Raw genomic sequence first — 24,766 nt, 5'->3', positions numbered from 1 at the left:
TTCCTCTTTTACACTTTTTCCTTTGTAGTTTTCTGCTTGCATTTTTGTAATTTGTGTTGGCTTTTATTCTCTCATTTATAATTCTTAACAAAAGTTATTTAAAAAGGAAAGAGAGAGAATTCAGGGAGCCCGGGGAGGAAGAAACAATGAGAAACAGAAGAGAAAGGCTCATCAAAAGTGAATCAAGCATTTTACAATGACTAAGCAGCCAGTTTTAACTGCCAAAGCTGTCACAAGATGGAACAGCCCAACAACTGATACAAGCGAAGCCATTTGAGGCCAACCTGATTGGTATGAAAAAAATAAAGATTTTGCATTATGTTTCCTCCCTGACTTTCATGAAGTCTCCACAGCAAGATGAGCCTTAACAATGATGGATATTTCTTATCATGCTAATAACCATTATAGGTACACTCACTGAGATAATAAGGGTAATCAAAACTCATGCTTCAGGGCATAAACTGATTGCTTCAGGGGATCAGGAAAAAAAACTATTTTCTTTTCACTTAGAGCATTGGATATTAATAGTATAGAACTATCTTGCTTATTCCCTCTGAAGCATTACTGAATGCTAGAAATGAGTATTTCACTGAATCAGATTAAAAAAATAATAATCCTCTATTGGTGACAATCATGCAAATCCTCCAGTTTTTTTTAAGAGACCTGACATTCTCCATATTTAAAATACAAAATACCTTAGAAATCTTTGCTAAAGGAAGATGGTGTAGTGTTTTATGATATTGTTTACATATTATTGTTCTGTATTACATTTTATTTATTAGTCGTATACTGTATATAGGCTTGCCCATTTCACAGACAACTGGCTCTGGACCATCAAACCCCAAAGCCTCCAAAATAATTGAAGAAGTTCAAATCCAGCATCGGTTCAGATATATACAATTAAAAGCATTGTCTGATATTGTAATAGGAAGATAACTGGTATATCAACTCCATTCATGTGGCTTCTAAAGCAGGGGTTATAACCAAATGGAATGTTAGATTCAATACTTTTCTCAAGAACTGAGTTTGCAAGAAAGATGTTTTGATTTTTAGGGACAAGTAAGAAAAGAGATTCATTTTTTGTGAGTATCTGCCAAAAAGCAATGAACTGTTTTAAATTTTGCTCATGTTTTATAAGACATATTATATTTATAGTTTTTAATTATTTGATTTGTGGATTGTCTAATGTTGTGTAATTATGGTGATGTACAAACACTGGAAAGAAAGAAAAAAAATAAGAATATATGGCTATAAATATATTTATATCTAATACATAAAGGAATTTATCAAAGGAAATGCATCCTTGTTTTCAACAGTTCATTTTTTATTCTATAGTTTCATGTTCTCCATTGATATAAAACTATATTAACTGATATAATCAGGGAAAATCTAATTGAATACAACATGTAACATCCTATCTAATTACCAAGGTCAATACTGAATGAAAGCTTTTGTAGTTCAAAATATTGATAGTTGAATTCCAATTGAACATTACAAGAAAATAATAGCAACATTGAGCTAAAATAAAAAAAAAATATTTTATTTCAAATAAAAAAGCACAACGCTGCATCTAACAAACTGGTCCAAGGTATTGTCCAGTATAGAAGCTTGTTCAGATTCATATGTGATATCTCTAGATTTTATTTATTTATTTATATCCCATCTTTATTATTTTTACAAATAACTCAAAGCTGCGAACATATCTACCACTCTCTTGACCCTTTATTTTCCCCACAACAACCTTATGAGACAAGCTGGGCTGAGAGACAGTGGACACTCCAGCTGTATTTCATGGCTAAAGCCACACCAGAGCTCAAGGTCTCTGGATTTCTGCTCTGGTGCCTTAATTATTGCACTAAACAAGCTCTCCTCTGGCTTCATCTCTCAGGGTCAATGTATTTGCATATAAGAATTAAAACAATAATGATGGGAATAAAAATAACATCAACATTGGTCAATATATTTATAAAAATATACTGGAAACACAGCTAAGTATACTTAATACTTAAAGCAAAGATAGTAGCTGATCCAAGAACACATGGGGCAGAGAAAAGGCAGGAGCAGAGAAGGTCAGCCAGACTACTTGAGAGGAGAAACCCTTACCCTTCTTCATGGGCTGCATTGGAATCTGGCTACTTAGCACAGCAGACAGAGGGAGGTGTTGCTGGGAACAACACAGGTATTTCCTACCTGTGTGCTTTCTGGTCGTTCTGATTTGGATTGACACGATGCCTTCATTTGAATCATGCCTTGGAAACTCTGGACTTTTCTTGACACATGAGTTATCTTCTGTTGTGCCTTTAAGTTTGCCTGGTGGATTTATGTTGTTTGAGAAACTTTCAATGGCTTTGTGGATTCTTTGGCCATTGCTCTGTGGACTAACAATGGTCTGCTCATGGCTGGACTTAATTGGGATAGGTCTGGCTTTTTTTGGTGAGGGGAATTGCTGGGGAATATTAATAAACTCACTAAACCACAGTTAAGTTTATGTGTGAGTAAGTGGAGAAGCACAATTGCCCTTTTGTGATTAAAAAAATCATTGTCAGCTATCAAATCATGTGGACTCTTACCAATTACATAGATTTTCTCTATGATGATCTGTTGCTAATTGGTTTTTTTTTAATCTTCCAAGGGTGCATTCATTTCAACTGTATCTGAGTCTATCATCTGGCTGCTGATTCTCCTCTTCTTCTCTTTCCTTCCACCTTTCCAACATTAGAGCTTTTCCAGAGAGCCGTATCTTTGCCTAATGCAGGGGTGTCCAAACTTTTTGCAAGGAGGGCCAGATTTGGTGAGGTGAAAATGTGTGGGGCCGATCATTCAGCCTGACATTATTTGAACCCTTAACATTAAATGCGAATTGACTACCATATTTTTTGGAGTATAAGACGCACCAAGATTTTGAAGAGGCAAATTTTTAAAAAAGTTTTTGCACTCTCCCCAAAATGGCCCATTTTTCATGAAAATGGCCCTTTTTTTAAAGGGCATGAAGAGCCCTTAAGAGGCTTCTGGAGTGCTCCTGGGGGTTGGGGGGGGCAAAGTTTGCTCATTTATGCCCTCCACAGCCCTCAGGAGCGCTCTGAAAACCTCCTAAAGGCTATGCACAGCCATTTTGGTGAAGGGCGCAGAGAGGAGGCAAAAAATGCTGTATTCAGTGTATAAGATGCACCCAGATTTTTAGCCTCTTTTTTGAGGGGAAAAAGATGCATCTTTATACTCCAAAAAATACGGTATTTTATGAAAGACTAAACAAATAACTCCGGTGGGGAGAAGAGGCTGCGGGCCGCTTGCAATTTGAAAAAGGGCCGCATTTGGCCCCCGGGCCGCACTTTGGACATGCCTGGCCTAATGTATCCAAAATAGGATAATTTGAGCCTGGTTGTTTGTGCCTTAATTAAGTTGCACTTGTGAATTTATGTAACAATAATATGTATCGGAAAAAACACATAAAAGGAGGTAAAGCAAGGGAAGTTCATAAAATAAAGACATAGCAAGCGAGTTTATATTTAAAATACCACTTATGGGAAAGTTGTGCACAAGAACCTTACGTGGTATGGAAAGCTGTACACGACAGATGTTCAGTTTTTAAAAGTTCATTAAAAATCCTGATAGGTTAGAATATCACTCACTAATGCTGACAGTAAAACCAGCAGAATTTTTACTGATCCATATGTTCCCAAGTAATTGCGGTTCAAACCAACAAAATAAAAACAGATTAAATCCTCCTAACATGAAGTTTCATCAGAGTTAAATAATCAGTTCCTGACTCAAATACTAATAGAGTATGAAGATTTTGAGTGAATGGTAATTACTAATCTATATATTTTATTATTATTATTAAATAGACTACTTACTGATTTGGCATACCAATAAGATTCACATGAAAGCTCATTAACTTCCACAAAATGAGGCTCAACAGGTTCCATCAATCAGCAAAGGTATTATAATAAAACATCATCCCTTAGATATCTTAAAGTAAAGATCACTGACAATCCATGTCTTCTTAACCATCACATTCTGTTAACTTTTGTTCTTCAACTCTGTCCAAAAGGATTGACTTAGCTCTGAATGTTCTGACTTTCACATAAAGCAATTTCCTCCATCCTTTGTTGTTACAAAGATGAATCTAAAATTCATTTGTTGTTATAAAGATGAATCTAAAATTGTCATTCTTGAATTACGCATGCATAGGGTCTTAATTTCTCTCTAGGGAAGGAAATTAAGGAAAATCTTATGTAGAAGGCCAGTGCCAAAATGTCAGCATCTATTAGCAAGTTTATATTGCAGCTCAATTTTAAAAAGCAGCTGATATCTATATTTTTGCTGATTGTTAGCTCCAAATTTGCTGACAAATCAAAGAGAAAAGACTGAAGGGAGACATACCATCATGTGGAAGAGTGGTGGGAAAAAAACAGATGGTCATTTTGCTACTTTATTGGCAACTGGATGCTATTTAGGCTACCACATATTTCTAAGCTATTTATCTGTGGCTAATGATAATACTAGTTAGAGAGTCTGGACATTGACACTGAAAAAATCTGAAAAGTATCAGGTCATGGAACATTACAGTAACTTGATACAATATAAAAGTGGGCAGAATCTCTATTCTAGGCAATGTGGTAGTTGGATTTGATATTGAGGGAGTTGTGTGTATGCATGTGTGCATGCGTTGGTCTGCCCATAAGAACTACTTTACAGAGAAGCCAGGATTCATCTAAAATTGTATTATTTGAAGGGCATAATTCTCCTTAATTACTATCATCAAGAGTTGAGCTTTTCAATCTTCATCTGGGTTCTTCTGTGCCGGTCATCAGAAGAACATCAGTTTGGTGCAAGGAATGTGACTTAGCCTTCACTGTTGATGGGATCCAGAAAATTGGGGATGCATGACTCTTATAAATTTAATAAAATAAAATATTCCAAATGTACATAGCAGAACATTGCATAACAGTGAAAGGAAACTGTAAAAATATAACAGAAAGATCCTAACAAATCTGCAATTGAAGGAGCTAATAAACAATTATGGTCTTTGTAACTCTTCTACAATACTAAATCTTAATAGAACTATATTCTATACTAATAGAAAGAATTGCAGTTATAATGACGAATTGACTCTTAGTTGTCCTCTGTTTTGCAACTGGATGAGATTTGATCACATAGAAAATAGGATAAAATGTGCAAATCGTGGCTTGAGGTAAGACCAGTATCATGGATATGGAGAAGGAGGGTAAACAGGGGATGTTAGGTTTCTTTGAGATCATAAATAACTAATGAAGAAACACTCTTCATCTTCCCACATGTCCAAATATAATCATCACAGGGTACATTCAACACAATATAAATGGATTTCCAATTTCCCCAATGATTTCCTTTCTCCTCTCTCTCTCTCTCTCTCTCTCAAGCACATATTTATTCTCTAGAGCAGTGTTTCTCAATCTGGCAATTTTAAGATATGTGGACAAGAGAATTCTGGGACTTGAAGTCCACACATCTTAAAGTTGCTAAGGTTGAGAAATCCTGCTTTAGGGGATTTCCCAAAGCTATGAGCAGGTGAAAGAGATGAATGCTATGAGCACTCTTGATACTAATTCTGAGATAACCTAATAAGGAGATATCCTACACTTGACAGCAGATTTATGGCCATAAACTCAAAGGTAGATGGAATGAAGAAAGCATATACAGATGCAGCTGTTATTACCAATGGCCAGCCACAAAATAGTGTTGTTAGACAATCACAGACATTTTTTTAAAATTAAAGTCTTTTAAAATAAAACTTTCATTCCCACTGTAGAGGAAGTTTTCTCCTGCCTGTTCATTTATTTTATTTTTTAAAAAGAATTTTATTGGTTTTTAAAAAAAAATTGGGAAAAGGGTAGGTGGATATACAAAAAATTTTTTTGGGGGGGGGCAGCTCCATCATGCTAGAGGTAGGAATCTCTCCAATTCTCACAACATTTTATCGAAAACAAAAAAAAAAAACAAAAGACAAAAGATAAGCAGAAACAGCATCTTATTATACATTGTATCAACCATGTGTTCAATCATCTCTTTTGCCACTTTCTAATATATCAACAATTAAAATGATATTCCAGATATATTTATTTTTGTGCCCTGAGTCTTTCCATTATTGTTCCCTCCCCTCTGTCCCCAGGCGGAGGCGCAGCCCCTCCCTCCTTCATGTCTTGTGTTTTGTAGTCTTTTTCACTACTTCTTATATTTCCGTCCTCTAGGAGGGCACTATGTTTTTTGATGAAATAACACGACTGTGTTAATTCTAATTCTGTTTCCCTCCCAGAAGATCAGCATTCCTTCTGGCAATAACCATCTAAACCAAATTCCCTTATTATATAATTTCTTTGATAAAGAGGAATACTTCCTCCCCTTATCTCTTATTTTTTTCGAATTTGCTTAAGAATGGCAATTTCTTTATCTTTATATTTTAGTGCCCCCACCTCTGAGCCCCTATAATCTCATCCCTCATGGTTTTCCTAAGAAATTTAACATGTACTTCCCTTGGAACATTATGTGTTCTGGCATATGCTAAATTAATTCTATAAACCAGATCCATATCCCACCACAACTGTTCTTTATCTCTTTTAATATATTCTGCTAAAATTGTACTCATAATATCCTTAAGATCTTCATCTTCTGTCTCCGGTAGGTTCTGGAATCTGAGAAAGAAGGACATTCTTTCAAGTTCTATCTTTGCCATACAATTTTCCAATTCTATATTCCCCTTCTGGACTGCCTTAACCTTCTCCCCCAGCCCAGCCACACCCTCCTCTGGCACACCAATTCTCTGTTTATTTTCTGTTATTTGTTGCTGCACACTTTTAAGCTCATCTCTAAAATCTGCTAGCTCCTTTTTCAACTCATTTTGTCCCTGCATAATAGCTTGAAACATTTGAGTAACAGATAAATCTTTTGAACTCTCTCCAGTCTTTTCTTGTAAAAATGATGAAATTATTGTCTGTTGAATCATTGGACTGGATGCAGTAGAAGTTGGTGCTGAGGCTGCTTTGCCTGTAGGTGGTTTTCTGGGCCCCATTGTCTAAGTTCAGAAAGAGTAAAAATCTTTTGCAAAAGAAATGACGTCTGTGAAACGTGCAGCCGAGTGAGTCCGAGAAGACAGGCAAATCCAAAAGTGAAAATTAACCCTCTGTCACAGTTCCAAGCCAAGAAGTCACTCAAAAAAAAAAAAAAAAGGAAATCAAATAGTCCAAATCCAGAAAGACCACGTAATAGGAAAGGCTCCAAGAGTCCTTCAGGGGGGATAATATAAAGCCAGACTTTCTTCAAAGGTAGTTTCAAAAGGCAGACTTCATTTATAAGTGCGAAAAAGAAGAAGGAAGAAGGCCATCTTGGCTCCTACTAAGGATCAGGAGCAGAACATTCAGAACTTCCATAAAACTTTCAAAACAACTCAGCAATCAGCTCTTGCTGATTATGATATAAATCTTTTCACATAGTTAGTTCAAGTGGCTAATTCAATTTTTTGCTCTCTATCTCCATTCCGAGATTGAGAGACAGTCCAAATGCTGCTTTGCCTGAGAGGGGTAGAAGAAAAAAAACAACCCCCTCCAATCTTCCTACTTCAAACAGATTGAATCCACAACTTGTAAAAAAGCTGCTACTCGCCAGTTAAAAGCAATTAAGGAGATTGGAGTGAATTTCTCACCTCCAGCACTTCAGCTGCTGCATGTAGTTAACTCTTTCCGTCTGGAATCCATTCAGCGAAGGTGCTGTTTCCACCCCTATGCTCCTCGGCTCCTAAGGTGAAACTGGAGACCCCCCCCCCACGGCTGCCGCCTATCCGGGGGGTTCCAGCAAGCCACCCTATGGCAGGTGGTCCCTCCAAGACCCCCTTTGCTCCTAAAAGGAGCCCACTGGAGAAGCGAACAGTGGACCAACGTCCGTCGCCTTGGGAAACTGGAAGTGATCTCCCTGCCTGTTCATTTATTGAAGAAACAATCCTTGCTTTCAGATTACTAAGAATATTAAGGAGAAAATACATTAACTAGCTGCAATATGCAATTGCCCCCCTCCCCCTCAAATGATGGGTACAAGCAAAATTAGTCCCTTTATAGAAAATCCACATAATATAAGCCACTTATCTTCTTCCTGAAGTTTGGCTTTGTTACTATGTGAAATTTTTACCTAGTGTACATATCTATATACTCATCATAGGAGATAGATAGGGAGGGCTGGAGAAAAGTTGGTGACCTACTCCAGTACTATCACTAAAAGTTTATGAAAGCTTCTCAAATAGTTCCAGAATGGTCCTGAAAAGTGAGACGTCTTAGTCCAGAAGTTTCTAAGAATGCTGCAGGGGAAAACTCACAATGTGCTATGAATAGTCTAGAAAAAATAGATGGAAATGGGGAAACCATTGGGCAACTTGAATGTTGATGAAGCTTATGACCCCCCCCCCCCCATCTATGCTGATAGAAAAAGAACAAGATTTGCACATGGAACATATGAAGGATGAACTGTGATAAATTGTATAACAACCCCCACCCTGCAAAAAATCACAAGAATTGAAATAGGCATTTTTGGTGTCAGAGAGCACACAGAAAGGTTGCAGGATCCAATCTGGATTGGTCACTGGGACTAGAGATTCAGTCTTCTGAGCTTTCAGAGTTGTGCTGGAGCTATTCTCGTAGAGATATGTTCCATGAGGATGGGCTTCAACATGAAAGCTCGGATCCTAAACCTCTGGTCCTTGTGACAGACCCAGATTAGATCCCGCAACATTAACCTGTGACACATATATTTGCTTTCATTCACCCAGAAATGTGTTTCATGAAGGAAAGAAGGAATGAAAATATTTTTCAAAAGAAAACACTCAAATTGTTGAAGAGAGAAGGAAGACTTAAGCTATCGGTAATACAGATAAGTCAGGTGGCTAAATAAGGAATTTAAACATAAAACTAAGAAATATGAAGAAAATTACTAAAATGAGCATTGCAAAGAAATGGAGGAGGGAACTGAAAAGGACACATTTGAGTTATTTTGTTCTAATAAAGAAAATTCAAACATCATTCACTGCAGGCAAAGGAACAAAAGGGATAAAGACAGAAAAGTACTGTTTGATAAAGGAGAAAATGAAAAATAGATGGGAAAAAATACACTAAGGAATTCAATGCAACTAGTATATACTTCAACCATGAAACAAACAGAAATCTGAAGCAGAGCTAGGTGTATTAGAAGATAAGGTAACGTGGGTGTAAAAACAGCTGCTGAAAAGAAAATTCCTGGAACCCATGGCTCATCATCAGAACTGGTTAAATCCAAACCAAAAGTAACAATTACAACTTTATGTAAAAAAAAAAAGGGAAACTAATCAGTATCTGAAAGTCTATAAAGGATCCATGTTCCTTTGTCCACTTTTTCCCTTATGAAAAGTGACACAAAAGATTACTCCATACACTGCACAGTATTGGTGGTATCACATATTAGCAAAACTTTGTTGAAAATCCTACAGGGAAAAAGACTTTCCTGATATACAAATCAAGAAAGAGAACAAGGTCCTTGAGACCACATTGCAAATATTTGTTGGTTGTGGAACAAACATATGAATGTCAAAGGATGTGGATTTATGCTTCATTAACTATATCAAAGCCTTTGTGCTGAGCAGGAAAAATTGTGGATGTACCTGAAAGAAATGGGCAACACTTAACTCATTTAATAAAATCACTCTATAACAATTAAGAAGGCATTTACAGAGACACAGCCTGGTTTAACATTAGAAAAAGTGTGTGGTAAGGTCATACTGTATCACAATGTCTATTGAGTTTATATACAGAGGCAGCTTTGATGAATCATAACTTGGAGGAAAGCCAAAAATCCAATACAAATTAGAGGCAGAAACATTAACAATTTGAGATATGCAGATGACACCTGCATGTCAAAAAATGAAGAATATATACAACTTATCCTGAAAGTCAAATAGGAAAGTGAAAAGTCCAGATTCTGGCTATTATTCCATTATTGTGATAGTGGAAGTCTATTCCTGAGATAATTTTTTTCTGGTACTGAATTAGTCAGCTTTCCTGAAAGGTAAATGTTATTGTTCTTGATTGGTTGGTCAACATTTAATTCCCCCCCCCCCCATGAGAAGTCCTTTCCACAAGGAAGAAATTAAGCTCAGGATTTAAGAACGATGTAAACGTGATCTATGGCGCTAGATGTAAGAGAAAGACTAGGTGGGTTTTAGGGGATGATGACAGGAGAACAGAAACTTAGCCTGATATCCTGGCTAGACAATGAAAGAAAAGGATAATCTAAAAAAGATAAATAACCCAAACCTACCCAAGAGTCAGTGCTGGGTAGTTCTGTCTTCATTTCACACAAGAAAAAAAGAAACACCACTCATAAGTATGCACAAAATAAAGGATGGAAACTTTCCCCTCTGCAGTACCAACCAAGTGGAGTTCCACTCTTTGCAGCCAGCAGGGAAGAAAAGCAGTTTGATGATTCATGGGATTAACAAGAACTGGTTTCTAATGCTCAGCAATGGAAAGAGAGAAACAGTTAGACTGACAAGTTAGTTGATTGTCAGATCAGGTTCAGTTTTATCTCTTTCATGTCTGAATTTCTTGGGATTAGGTTTTTTTTCCACTAAAGCTTGAACAGCTGTGACTCAAGTTATGTCAAATACTGTTCAGACATTTTTGAATAACCAGACTTTATTTTTTATTTATTTATTCATTCATTCATTTCATCAGGCACGAATTAGATAACAGATATAAGTATAAACATGATTATGAATACATGAAATGAATAGGAATACAAGGGAATATTAGGACAGGGACAATAGGCATGCTGTTGGCTTATGCACACCCCTTAAAGACCTCTTTGGAATGGGGTGAGGTCGACAGTAGATAGTAGAAAGTTTTGGGGGTTTGGGGAAGAAACCACAGAGTCAGGTAGTGCATTCCAGGCATTGACAATTCTGTTACTGAAGTCGTATTTTCTGCAATCAAGTTTGGAGCAGTTTACCGTAAGTTTGTATCTGTTGTGTGCTTGTGTATTGTTGTGGTTGAAGCTGAAGTATTCACAGGTAGGACACTGTAGCAGATAATTTTATGTACTACGCGAAAAGGTCCATTTGTTGTAACAATGCAGGAAGGACCCTGCTTAGGTTGCATTTAAGTTTCAGAACACCTTCTTAATATTTGTTTTAATTATTTTCCAATTTGCTATATTCTGAATTGTTAATTGCCATACATGCCATTTTTCTTTGGTTGAAAGATAGGGAAGAAATCTACTTTTGCAGCACCTATTTTGCTCCTACCAGATCTTAAATGTATAACGATTGGATGGTTTACATGTAGAGTCACAGAGTAGATTCTCCTATAAGATGCTCCTCCTAGAAGAATGGATTCCTAGAAGTATAAGCAGCATACAATTGCACCAATTAAATACACGTATTGGTCCAGTAAGGACAATGGAACAATTCCTTGTTACTTCAATAGTTTCATCACTTGCATTCTTCCAAAGGCTGTATATAATCGGTTCAATGGCTTGCCATTTGTAATTCCATTTTTCCCCCTTTCAGGTTCTTGAATGGGAAGATTTGGTAATAATAATAATAATGGTTGTGGCCACTGCCACCAGATTAAAATAAAGGATATAGGGCAAGAGATAAGTGGAAGGAGCAGCTGATGCATATGCTACAAATAATTAAGTTTTAATTGCTTGCTGGCCAGAGTAACTGTTTTGAGATGTGGGCCTATATAAATTGAATAAAAGAAAAGAAATAAAAGAAGTAAAAGAAATGAAATATGCTGTCTGGACACATTGGATTCCATATTCCCCCAAACAGGGGAGTAATCTATTTATTCCACAATCGGTGGGAAAAGATTATATTAGCAGCTGTGTAAATCTTACAAGCTGATGACAATGTTTTTAATAGTTTCCCCAGCTTTAGAACTGGGCCAGGAATTCTGACATCATGCCAGAAACAAGATTATCACTTGAGCAACAAGTGAGAAATTGGTATTGTTCAAACAACATGTTTACCCATGGTTAACTGTACCACAGTTATTTCATTGCCTATATTTTACAACATATTGGCTGTATTTGCACAATACTAATGGTTAACAGAACCATATTTTACTCAGTCTTATTTTCTGGGTTTTCATGAAACCACTGAAGCACAAAGTAACTATATGGACACCAGGCTAAAGTAAAGTATAGCTAGTTTATGGTTCAGAGTATCATGTGAACACAGCTTCTGTTCACTATTAAGATGTAGCCTATTATGTACCCAAGTGCCCAGTATTTTCTTCCCCTACCTACTCTGGCCTTACTCCCAACAGCAGATACTGTACAAAGTAACTTAATTTTTGTATCCACAGCTTCTTTTTTCATCCACATGCACTATTTTCTGTCTATTGTTTCAGTCATTTCTCTTCCTTTGTTGCCATCTTATTTTCTGAGCATTGCTTTCTAGAGTCAAGAGTAAAGTCTATTTCTCTTTCTCCAAACCTTTCTGAATTGGAATTCATGCTGACATGCTGAAGTTTCCAATTTGGAATCCAGTGCACTCACTTTTACTGTGCCATAACAAATGTTCATTTGGAAATATTGCCCTGTTACACTACACAGGAATCTAGATATATGATCCTCTGGTGACTGTTTTAGTGCACCTACATTCATGCCAAACCTAAGAGAAGGGAAAAGACAGAATATATTGCAAATTATAACTGAACTGAACTGAGTCCTAATCGCAGAAATATTTCTTTAGGTAACATGTATTTTCTTTTTGCTTTGCTTTTGCTGTAAAAAATTGTTTACAGTAAACAAAGCAAGAGTTTGCTTTCATATATCGGATCCTCACTATCAGTTTCTACTGGCCTGATTGGAACAAACTGCAGTGCTGTAGTTCAAAGTTGAGACAAAAGGAAAAGTCAGATTCCACTGGCTACAAGGGGTCATGACATCATTCTGCTCACTGAATAGAAAAACAGTGACAACATGTGATTGTGCAGGAACATGAAAAAAACATGCCAGGGAAGAGACAATACCAACAGCTGAGAAAACCATTGCTGTTTTTTTTCAAACTCCAATGTTTAGTTATTTGGGATAGACTTTTACCTCAATAAAATGGCTAATATGATTCATGAGTATACGTGGTATACAGTGGATTGGACCTGCTGTCTTCACTAAGGGGTCTTTAAGTATTTCATCCTCCTGCACCTTCCCTACAGCTCCTTGGAAGATAAAAATGCTGCCACTGCTTTTCTCCAGAGAAATCTATTTCTGTCCTGGCTTATTGAGGAAGCTACTAGCAACCTTGCCCTTTTCACTAGTTGATCTGACAGAGAGGCTACCCAAACACTTTCCCAAGCAGAAGTATAGCCAATTCATTATGAATTCAAGTATTTATTACACCCAACAAGGTTAAACAATTAAACTAAAAAAGTACAAAAAGAAAAAAGTCACTCCCCACACACAAATAATGACCTCTGGAAAATTTGATTTTGGCCCACTGTTCCTTTATCCTGTGTTTACCCTATAATTTCCACATTCAAACTACAGCCCATAAAATAAAATCAAAATTCTAACCCACAGGTAGCTTTACTATTCTACATTTTGCTGTATAATTCCTGAACTTCAGCATGGACATATGTGAGTTCTGGCTTCTTTGCTTACCTGGATATTAAAGAGCTCCAATAGGACGGACAATAGGCAAAAGCAAAATGGAGCTCTCCCCTTTCTCTTTTTAAAAACTTCATCAAGGGGGAAAACTGCCCTTCCAAAATGGCTCATTTTGCTTACGATTTTCCCAGACTACGACTGTCTTTGCTCACTACTTGGATTGACCATTCAATTCATTAACTCTACCAGTGCCTGAACCTCTTGGAATGGCACTTCTCCCACTCTTTTGACTCTGATAATCTGAACGTTAAAACTCCAATTCTGCATAGCTGTGATTGAAATAATAAGCAGTAGTTCTGTGACAGCAGTGTTTAAAACAGCAGTGTCAATTTCATTTTAAGCTGGAATTAAGGTGACAAGAGTAGAGACGCTGAGATTCAAGGTAAAGCAGAGCAAACAATTATTTAATTACATAATAACCTAATGTGGCTATTTATAATTAATGTGAGCTGTGAGCAGGAAACTTTTATTCCACAGTCAATAGAGAAAACAGCTTCTGCCATTACTGTAGTGCATTTTTCGTATGACCTTTAGCTTGCACAAGGAAACAGGCTGCTGATATTATAGTGGATCAGAAACGGTGCCAAAAAGCATGAAAGTCACATTTCAGGCAAGGGAAAACCCCAAGGATATAAGCAACATGACATTACATAGCTACAGTGGAGACCAAAATAAGGACTATGTCAAAATTAGAAGGAAAGAAAGAAAGTATGTAGGGCATCCCCCACCCAAAGCTTATCACTTCTTGCAAGTTTGAAACTCATGGGTCAAAATGAAGCTCTCTCATATCATATGGATTGCCTTCATGTTTTCATAGAGTTGCAAGAGAATTCTTCTAAACCAGAGGTCTCCAAACTTGGCAACTTTAAGGCTTGTGGACTTCAGGTCCCAGAATTCTGAAGGTTGAAGTCCACAAGTCTTAAAGTTGCCAAATTTGAGGACACCTGTTCTAAACCAAGCGCCTGAACCGTACCAGAATTTGCACAGCCTGGAAAAAAGTCTGTCCAATTTTCTTGAATATTTCCAATGATGGAATGTGCATGCTTCAGTGGCCTTTCCACTGTTTAATTGTCAGCCCTCCTAAGCAGATCGGACCATGAAATCAGGATGTCTAGAACTACTTTTACTGAGATTGACTATTCTGGAGTTTCTTAAAGATTTCAGTCAATGGTTCTGTGAGAACACTGCCAGTTCTTTTGGTGGCCTAGTGGTTAGAATGCAGTATTGCAGGCTGACTCTGCCCACAGCCAGGAGCTCTATCCTGACTGGCTCAAGGTTGACTCAACCTTCCATCCTTCAAAGGTTGGAAAATGACAACCCAGATTGTTGGGGGCATTATACTGACATTATAAACTGTTTATAGAGAGTGCTCTAAAGTACATACCATAAGTCTAATTAGCTATTAGCTACTGCTAATATCCTGAGAAGTAATCATTGGGTATATAACACTTAGATTCATTCAGAGCAACTTGAATCCATTTTCATTTGGAATTTAACAACAATTAATCTAAGAAGCTTAAGCATGTAAATCTAGCAATAGAGCCCAATGAATTTTCATTCCCCTATGTTCATGGCTGACCATTTATGTGGAAGAAAACTAAATGTGGGTTACTGTTGCCCTTGCTTTTTGTTTCTTGCTTCCTTTTTTTGTTGTTGTTGTTATTTTTTAAAAAAATTTTTTGAGGTTTTTTTTATATATTTTATTTTATTTTTCCCTCCCCTCCCCCTCCCCCCCCCCATTTCCCCACCCTAACCCTCCCTAACCCAACCCCTGACTTCCCAGATAGAGACAGAAGCACAGTTACCAGCAAATCTGAAAAACAAATATCCCAATAATAATATGCATATATCAGAATAAGAACAAGATAATACAAAAAAGACAAAAAAGGAGAAAAACCATCATAACCTCCTTTCCAAAACCATTACTACATATTTATGAAACATTTCTCAACCAAATCCCATAGACACTTCCTTTGAACCGTACCTTAATTTTACAAAATCAATCCAGGGATACCAATCTATAATATACTTATCGTAAGAATGATCTTTTAGATATACAGAAATTTTATCCATTTCGGCAAGATTTGCTACCTTAAGTATCCATTCTTCTATAGAGCATAATTCTGCTTTCTTCCAATATTGTGCTACCAGCAGTCTAGCTGCTGTAATCATATACAATATTAATTTAGTTTCAGCAACAGTGCAGTCAGGTACTATGCCCAATAGAAAAAAATGGTTGTGATCCCTCCTGACCTTCTTTAGGTATCAGAGAAATAAAAGCTGTTTTCCAAGATGGGGGAATCTTTCCATTGACCATCACTTCCATAAAAAGTTTTTTAAGAGGTTCCACCATCTCTGCCATTAAGGTCTTGTAATAAACAGCTGTAAGACCATCCGTCCCAGGCGCCTTCCCAGTCTTCAGTTGAGTAATAGCCTCCCTTATCTCCTCAGTTGTTATTGGCTGGTCTAACCCTTCCTTCTGTTCTAATGTAAGTTGTGGAACTTTAACCCGTCCTAAATAGTTAACTATACCAGATAATGTAATCTTATCCTTAGCATATAACTTAGAATAAAAGTCTACGAACACCCTCTGAATATCTTTTTGTAGATAAACCATTTTACCCTTATCCTCAACCTTATCTATGATATTTTGAGTTCTCCTTTTCCGTAGATGATAAGCTAGCCACCTCCCAGGCTTATTGGCATTACAGAATGTATTATGCTTAAGGTATCTCAACTGTATTGCAGTCCGTTCTGCCACTAACATGTTCAGCTGCCTTTTCAACAATTTAATAGTAGTATAAATTGACCTATCTTGAGGGCTTGATATCAGCAATTTCTCTTTAATCTTAATCTCCTTCTCCAATTCTTTCAATTTAGCTTCTCTATCCCTTTTAATCTTATTATTCAAATAGATCAATATGCCCCTCATATAAGCCTTACTAGCGTCCCAGACCATCTCTGTTGAGGTGCCTTTATCCATGTTAAGCACAAAAAATTCTTTCAATTGTTTCTTACAGTCCAACACATTCACATCATATTTAAATAATCCCTCATTAAGCCTCCAAGATCTTCGTTGAGTCATCAAGTCCTGTATCTCCATCATCACCAGGCTGTGGTCTGAAATAGTTCTCGGGAAAATCTTAACCTCTTTAATCCTAGAAAGCAAATCATTTGATATTAACATAAAATCAATTCTAGAGAAAGACTGATGTCTGTCCGAGAAAAACGTATAGTCTCTTTCCTTCTCATTGCGGAGCCTCCAGACATCCATTAATTCCAATTCATCCTTCAAATAAAAAAAAGCTGAAGGAAACCGCCCTCTACAAGTTGAGGTTGAAGCTCCAGATCTATCCATCTGTGTGTCTATAACCCCATTCCAATCCCCCATAAAGACAAATGATTTGTAGTCCAAATCCGATATTCTCCTCTGCAAATCCTTAAAGTACTTCATCTGCTGTTGATTAGGGGCATAAATCCCAACAAGTAATATTTTCTGATCCAATACCATAAGTTCCACTAAAATATATCTCCCTTGCAGATCTGCTTCCAATAAATTAGCTGACAAGTTTTTATTAACATACAGCACCAGACCATTCTTTTTTTCAGGAGCTGAGGCTACAAAGCATTGTCCCAATTTCCGATTGTCCAAAAAATTTTGATCACTAGACTTAATATGCGTCTCCTGAAGGCAAATTACATCATTTTTATGCTGTTTCAAATAATAGAAAACCTTTCTTCTTTTAATTGACTTAATTTGGGGAATTAAGTCCATTAACATTCCAGGTCAGCAGCCTGACCATCGTCAAGCTTAGTTTGAAGCTTCTGAAGCATAGCCCTCATATCAATAGGAAATCTCTTAGGCCTTGCTCCTCCCACGGCTTCAGATTGTGTAGGTACATCAACAGAGATACTCGAAGTTTGCTGTATAGTCTTCTCCATTTTCTTTGCCGTTGCTCTAGTAATTCTCTGTTCTTTAAATTCCAATCCCAAGCCTACTGCTTCTTCCAGTCTCTCCACAAGCTGTTTATCAACTGATGCAAGTGCTGAGGCTGCTATCTCTATTGGCTCCTGCTGAACAGGCTGGGTCTTTTCCGATTCCAATCCTGGCTCGCCAGCATTCAGAACCTTGGAGTAAAAATCTCTGGCCTTCTGAGTAGAATCCAATCGATATCTTTTCCCAGAGTAAATCAAAGTAACGCCAATTGGCAACTCCCATCTAAATTGCAGGTTACGTTTCTTCAGCTCATCCGTCAAAAATTTAAATTCTTTGCGCAGCCTAAGCATTTTCAATGGTATTTCTTTCAAAACTTTCACCTCCTGATCTCGCACAGTACATCTCTGATGATATGCAGCCTGTACAATCTCATTACGCAGGTATCTCCTTTCCAGATGAACCACCACATCTCTTGGCAAGTTTCGCTGTCTTGCATACCAGGAGTTAACTCTGTAGGCTTTCTCAATCTGTTGGAGAATCTCTTTTGGATCCACTTGTAGAAGGGGGGCAAAAGCCTCCACGCAAATCACCCTCAAATCTTCTCCTTTCCCGCTGTCTTTATCCTCTGGCAAACTCCTTACCCGCAAAACAGCCTCTAACTGCTTGTACTGGAATAGCAACTGCTCAAACTCAATTCTATCTGCCCTCTCTTCCAACATGTCTGCCCGGTATTCCAATTTTCCAACATCCTTCTGAGTCTCTTTAACCGCATCATCCAGGAATTCCAAATTTACAGCCAGTCCAGAGAGGGCAGAAACAACATCATTTCTAATATCTTGATTAGCCTGAGCTGCCTGATCCCTCATCTCTTCCATAGTTTGGTTCATTTGATCCATTTGGTCCTGTTGGCTTCTCATTTGTTGTTTCAAATCCAACATATTTTTCTCCATATTACCAAACTTAATGTTCAAAGTATCCAATATTTCTTTATTGGTAATTGCTGCAGGTGGTGGATTTTGGGATTGAGATTGAGGTTGTGCCAACAAGGACAGCTGAGATTGTTGTAAAGGAGAGGAGGTGCCCTTAGGCTTGGTACCTCCCTGTGCAGCCATAACTTGCCAAGGCGCCAAGCAAGTCAAAAAAACAAACAAAAAAAACAAAAACAAAAGGAAAATCCTCTTTTCTTTCCCCCCCCCTCTTTTTCAATTCCAACCACCAGATGGCACTGTTGTATAAGGTTTCAGTAAGAGTCAATTAAGGAGAACAAGCAGAGAAAGAAAAGTAGCCATTTTAAAAGGAAAAAGTTCTCCGGTTTCCCCCCCCCCCCCCAAAAGTGGAAGTCTTTGTTATAAAGCTGTAGAATAATAAGAGAAAGCAGAAAAAAAAAACCCAAAAATACTTGCAACCACCGCTTCAGTCTCAGTCTGTCTGTTACAATTCAGCACCAATCAACAATGTAAACGGAGACGTGCCTTCCAGAGCTTGCCCTGCAAAGCAGGGGGATCCAGCTGTTGGAGCTTCCTCTCGGGCTACCTGGGGAGCACCGCTTCTACCTCCAGGAATTCCTTCCTGGAGGGTCCAAACGGGCTCAACCCAGCCCGAAAAAGCTCTCCTCCACCTCTTTGCCCGAAGCAGAGGATTTTCGCCCCTGGGAATCGCCGATGTCCGCGATTCCCGGCGAAACAATCAGCTGAAGATCGGACGCTCTAAAGGGAGCGTCCTTTGCCCTGGTGGCATCCGCCGGAAGTCCCTGTTTCTTGCTTCCTGATGGTTAAAGTCATTTGAAAAAATAATTCAATACCCTAAATGGGTGTAGTTCCTTTCAGTTTTGAATTATCTAATTACTTCTGCTTTAGCAGCTTGAGGTTCTTCTGTGACATGGATAGACAGACAGATATTGCTGGCAATATCTAAAGTTCATTACTTGCTTAGGTATCATAATTCCAAGTTCAAAAGTTTTACCTAGCACACAAAGCAAAAGGATTTGGTATTGAATGTGGATGACATGTAACCAAATGCAACAGTGTTTTATAATCAAGTATAAACAATTAGTCCTTAGTGCTCTCTGAGCTTGTTTGTTTGCAGGCCTTTCATTACCTGATTAGATAGTAGCTTCAGTACTAGAAAAAGCAGGGTCTTCTCTCTGTTTTGTGCAATAACTTGCCCTGTCAATGTTGGAAGGAGTCTACCAAGGAGAAAACACCCCCACCAATAATAATGGGCCAAGCTACTGTATATAAACAAGAAGCAAAGCCCACACTCACTAGCTCTAATGTTACCAAATTAGGTAATGAAACATCTGCAAGCAAACAACCAAGCTCAAAGAGCACCAAGAACTCCACAGTCTTTTATAGTCTTTTTAAATTGATAAACAACTAAATCTGCACATGTCTAGCTTTAGACTTTGCAATTTTTACCTTCCTAAAAAGAAATAGCCTGACCTCTCTCTGCTCCAATTGGCGTACCTTATTTATTCTAACTGGTTTTCCCAGTTGCAATGTATGGCTGTGAAAGTTGGACCATAAGGAAGGCTGAGTGACAAAGAATTGAGTCCTTTGAACTATGGTGCTGGAGAAGACTCCTGCGAGTCCCTTGGACTGCAAGGAGATCAAACCAGTCAGTCCTAGAGGAGATCAACCCTGACTGCTCTTTAGAAGGCCAGATCCTGAAGATGAAACTCAAATACTTTGGCCACCTAATGAGAAGGAGGACTCCCTGGAGAAGAGCCTAATGCTGGGAAAGATTGAGGGCAAAAGAAGAAGGGGATGACAGAGAATGAGGTGTCTGGATCATGTCACTGTAGCAATAGGCATGAGCTTAAATGGTCTCCAGAGGATGGTAGAGGACAGGAAGGCCTGGATGAACATTGTCCATGGGGTTGCAATGAGTGGAACACGACTTCACAAATAATAATAACAACAATGATCTTTTCTAATCTATGTGTGTGACTCTTCTACTTCTGTGTAATGGCAAAACACTAACTTACCTTCTAAAAGTGGCACTGGTTTAGCTTTTCAATAATTACTTTCTAGCATTTATTATCATTCACATGGCTGATGTGTTTCTCTTCTGTTATACACATTTTCTCCGCATGTTCATGCCTTGTCTATTCTTTTTCGCTTCATCTCAAAAACTAAACTGTGAAAAAGCTTTGTTTCACAGGAGCTTTATCGAACAAGGGGGATGTTATGGTAATGAATTACTCTTAATGCAACAGTGGTCCCTACCGGCTATGTAGGGAATAGCGTTGCTCCTCTCTCTACTAAGGTCCGTGTGACAAGAGGTTTGTCGGCTCGGGAGTAGAGTCTGGAAATACGAAAGAGCAGCAGGCTAGCGCAATCCAAGCAACTTCAAGCTAAAAATAGTTAAAATAGCGCTTTGTGAACTGCGCACGCTTTTCATTCGTGAGCAGACAAAGGTTTTCTTGGAGAACGTCAGGAAAGCGTCCCCAAAGTTACAAGAGGCCATTAGAAGTCCCAAAGGTGCTTTTTCAAGAGGCAACTGGACTTTTTAGTTTTTCCCTGAAGACGTTTCGCTTAAGCGAAAACTAGAAAGTCCAGTTGCCTCTTGAAAAAGCACCTTTGGGACAACTATGAACTGGATGACTGACCATCACCAGAGGCCATTGGAAGTACAGCTCCCAACTCAGCCGGATCGGTGGTTTACAGCATCCATTGGGATTTATAAACCCAAGGCATGGGGACAATTCCCGGCAATCGAGGTGCAGCGAGCGCCGGAGAAGTGGGTGGCGGCGGATGTGCGCGCGCCAGTTAATAAACTTCCAATTCCTCCTTTCAATCGCTTCTGACTGTCGCCAATAAAGTGGGACTATCCAGCTTGTTGAACCGCTTGGGGGATCCATCCGGGCGCTTTTATAAGCTACCTTGCCTCCGCTCGAGAACCCTTCTCTGTCTCTTCTTTTCAAACCTGGGCGCGTGTTAGATGTCTCGATCTCAGAGTTGCGCCTGCTGAGCGTAGGTATTTAAGCAGCCAGCTCGATCCGAAGTTAAGTGAATAATGACGGAAATTACTATTTTCAACTGGAAATGTCTGTTAGCGCTTTTAGAATATTTGATCTAATAATGGCCCCCCTGGAAACCTCGCATTTTTGTGACTTTCATGCTCATAGCAGGGGGGTTTCATTGCTCTCCATTGCGCAGTTTAACTGCAATCCTAATCCGGTTGAGGAAAAGTGAAAATTGTTCTCTCTCTCTCCAACACACACACACACACACACACACCTCTTTCTTTTTTTTCTTTCTCTCTCTCTCTCTGTCTGTCTGTCTTAAATCTCTCCTGCCCTGCCTCCCGATCACACGTAACCAGCTGCGCCTTATCACACGAGAAACGGTTTGCCAGTTTTTGTGTTGCCTCTTTCCTGGGCTCCTGGCTGGAGCGGAGAGCAGCGAATACCCATCCTCAGGCGGCGGAGTACCCACCGCGGCACGCGCGCACGCGCGGGCGGGCGCGGGCAGAAAACAAAACAGTCTTTCAATTGATTTTGCTTTGAGAAGCTTCCAATTCCCTTTCTCCGCGGGCTGGGTGTCCGGGATAGAAACGTCTTGTTAATGACTCGCATTTCCCCGCCCTCCAGTCGCCTAGTGCCAAAACAAAAAGGAATGAAGGATGGGGCTTTTTTTCCGACAGTGAAGCAGACAGCGAGGGGCGATTGATGCGTGGGGCTTTCTCTTGTTTGTTGCCCTCCGCTCGCCTCCCCTCTCTCCTTCCCTCCGTATGAGTGAGTGGGAGAGGGAGAAAAGACGAGCGTTAGGACTCAGGGGAAATCTCCCCCTTTTTTCGCTTCTTCAATCAGCTTGTCTTATTCCTCAGAGCAGGGATAGCGGAGGCTTCAGCCGCGTTCGGGAGAATCCGCTCCAGTCCCAACTCTCCGGGCTTATCAATGCAAGGGATGTTTGCCGGACGCACGGAGAACCGGCTCTTCTGCTGCGATTGCCGCGGGAAGGGCATGTGAACTCCCTCAAAGAATGACTAGGATTGCTACGTTTGCCATTCTCTTGCAGCTGTTGCAAAGAAGTCGGGGACAAGTCTTTGCAGGTAAGCGGCTCCTGGCTTTTGACGGGAGCGTGGCTAGAGCTTTCTTTTTCTTTTTTCTTTTGGTGCGCGAGAGCACTGCTTTTGCTTTGAAGTAAACCAGCGCTTCTAAGGCGAACGGGAATTGCCTTTGCGAGGTTTCCTGGACCTTCTGCTTTCCTTCTCTCTCTCTCTCCCTCTCTCTCTCTCTCTCTCCGGATCAGGTCGCCATTCCCTCCGTGGTTAAGTTTCTGGAGGTCCTTGGATTGTGTTCCCTGATGGTGGTGTCTAAGGTGTCAGAGAGTTTAATTGCTAAGATCAAGATAAAATCTTACCAGGGGCAGTTTGCTGAAATACTTACTTCCCTCTTCTGTATCTTAAAGACAACAAATGCATCAGCTCAGTGCAATCCTGTGTTCCGTTTACCTGGGTTAGGAATGATTTCCATGGAGCCCACCTGGAAACAAAGGTAGCTGAAGTCTTATGTTCCAAATTAGAATTGGTATCTCCAAATAAAGGTGCTCTTTTTCAATGTGGCTTGGTCTTTCTTTCTTAGGAGCCTTATAGATGTGCCCTTATTTTTAACCAAGAGAAGCTTAAATGTTGCTTCTTATATGATACTGAAGGCATCTTCTCTTTAGAGTCAAGACACTCAAGTTCTTTTTATAGCAAACAGTTGGTCTCCATCAAAGGAAATGCTCCATCAAGCATTTTAAAAATGTACAACAGGAGACTTTAACTCAAAACTTGCCCAACAGACTTACACTTTATTGGGTGATTTGCCTCTACAGTGCAATCCTTTCCATGAATCATCTCACTCCTTAGGATCTAGAGACTTGGAAAAACTTGCAGTTTCAGGTTTCAGTTGCCAAAAGCTGCCACTTTAGAAGGAGTTTGTGTTTCTGAAAGCATGAAGATAAGGGGGGGGGGAAGCGTCTGAAAATCTTTTTGAGTCTGTTTTCCTTTGTTCAATTGGATCCTCTGATACTTTTTGCTCTAATGAACATCCCATGTAGACCAACTATATGTGTACTTTATCCAACCAAAGAATGTGTCAATTTGTGCATTTTAATTATTGTCATTTTTATTTGGTGGGATTGCCACACTTGTAACTCAGGAAATCTATATTTATGTTTATATGCCTCTGTGTCTGAAATTCCTTTATGCAGGTATAAATGTTTGCCTATTGCACATTTCCTATGTGCAATGTGTTGGAACTTTCAAGTTTGAACAGTTAAGGAACAGGTTGCTCTCAACATTTCCAGCTAAAAAAAAGAGTTCAGAATTCAAATGCCTGAAACAACACTTTGTGTTTTAATATATATATATAGTGAGTATATAGTATAAAACAGAATGATATGGATAAAATTTCCTTTGATTTACTTGCAACTACGTAATGCCATAATTTAGATTGACAGGGAATAGAGTCTTAGATTGCATTTTAAAAGGGGGGTAGGGGAAAGATCAGTTGGTAATTTCCTATGAAGGGGAAGGTCATTTCTAGGGTCATACTGGTCTGCTAAGTAAAACAATCCCAGGTAGTCTATAGATGTGTGAGACTACAGATTAAATATCTTCTTCATTGTTAGCAAATAGCTATTCAGCAATAGAGCATTTTATGAATGTGTGAATTTGAAGCAAATTGAGTTCCATTTTAACTTGCAAGTTTAAAAGTTCCTCATTAATGTGAGGTTTGTTCAGCATGTCAAGCAGCAGGTTATTTAACCATGGTTTATTGAATAAATCAAAAGTGGCTAGTTCATACAACCAGAAAAGTCATAAGCAGTGGTTTACCAATCACCATTTGCTGGGTTTACAGAATTTAGCAATCCTGAACTAAAAAAATGTGGCTTAGTGTAATATGTGAGAACTCAAAGTACACATTTAGGGTGGTTGTATGACACCTAAACATGCATGAAAACATGGACCATGGTGGATTTTGCAGTCTCTGATTCTCAATTTAAATTCTTGATAGAGGTTTTGTATGATGGCGAACATAGCAGATTTTTACTTCTTACTGTTGCAGTAGAATCAACAGTAAAGTAACTTCTTCAATACTTACGCATTGCCGCCATGAGTCTGCAGTAGATGTTCTGCAGAAAGTGCAAGTGACAATGATCTACTTTGAGTGAA

General features: G+C 38.8%; 1 protein-coding gene across 1 annotated transcript in view; it reads left to right on the top strand.

The window, feature by feature from the left end:
* Window positions 1–22,470: 22,470 nt before the first annotated feature.
* The window catches only part of PTPRT (protein tyrosine phosphatase receptor type T), a 703,069-nt gene continuing 700,773 nt past the window's right edge, over window positions 22,471–24,766 (top strand). The window contains exon 1 of the mRNA XM_081949356.1: window positions 22,471–22,657. Coding sequence (XP_081805482.1) covers window positions 22,588–22,657 — 70 coding nt within the window. The 5' untranslated portion in view covers window positions 22,471–22,587. The remainder of the gene's footprint in view (window positions 22,658–24,766) is intronic.

This window comes from Natrix helvetica, assembly GCF_964273705.1.
Source record: "Natrix helvetica genome assembly, chromosome: 3".
NCBI lineage: Eukaryota > Metazoa > Chordata > Lepidosauria > Squamata > Natricidae > Natrix > Natrix helvetica.
This window is presented reverse-complemented; position numbering and strand designations above follow the sequence as displayed.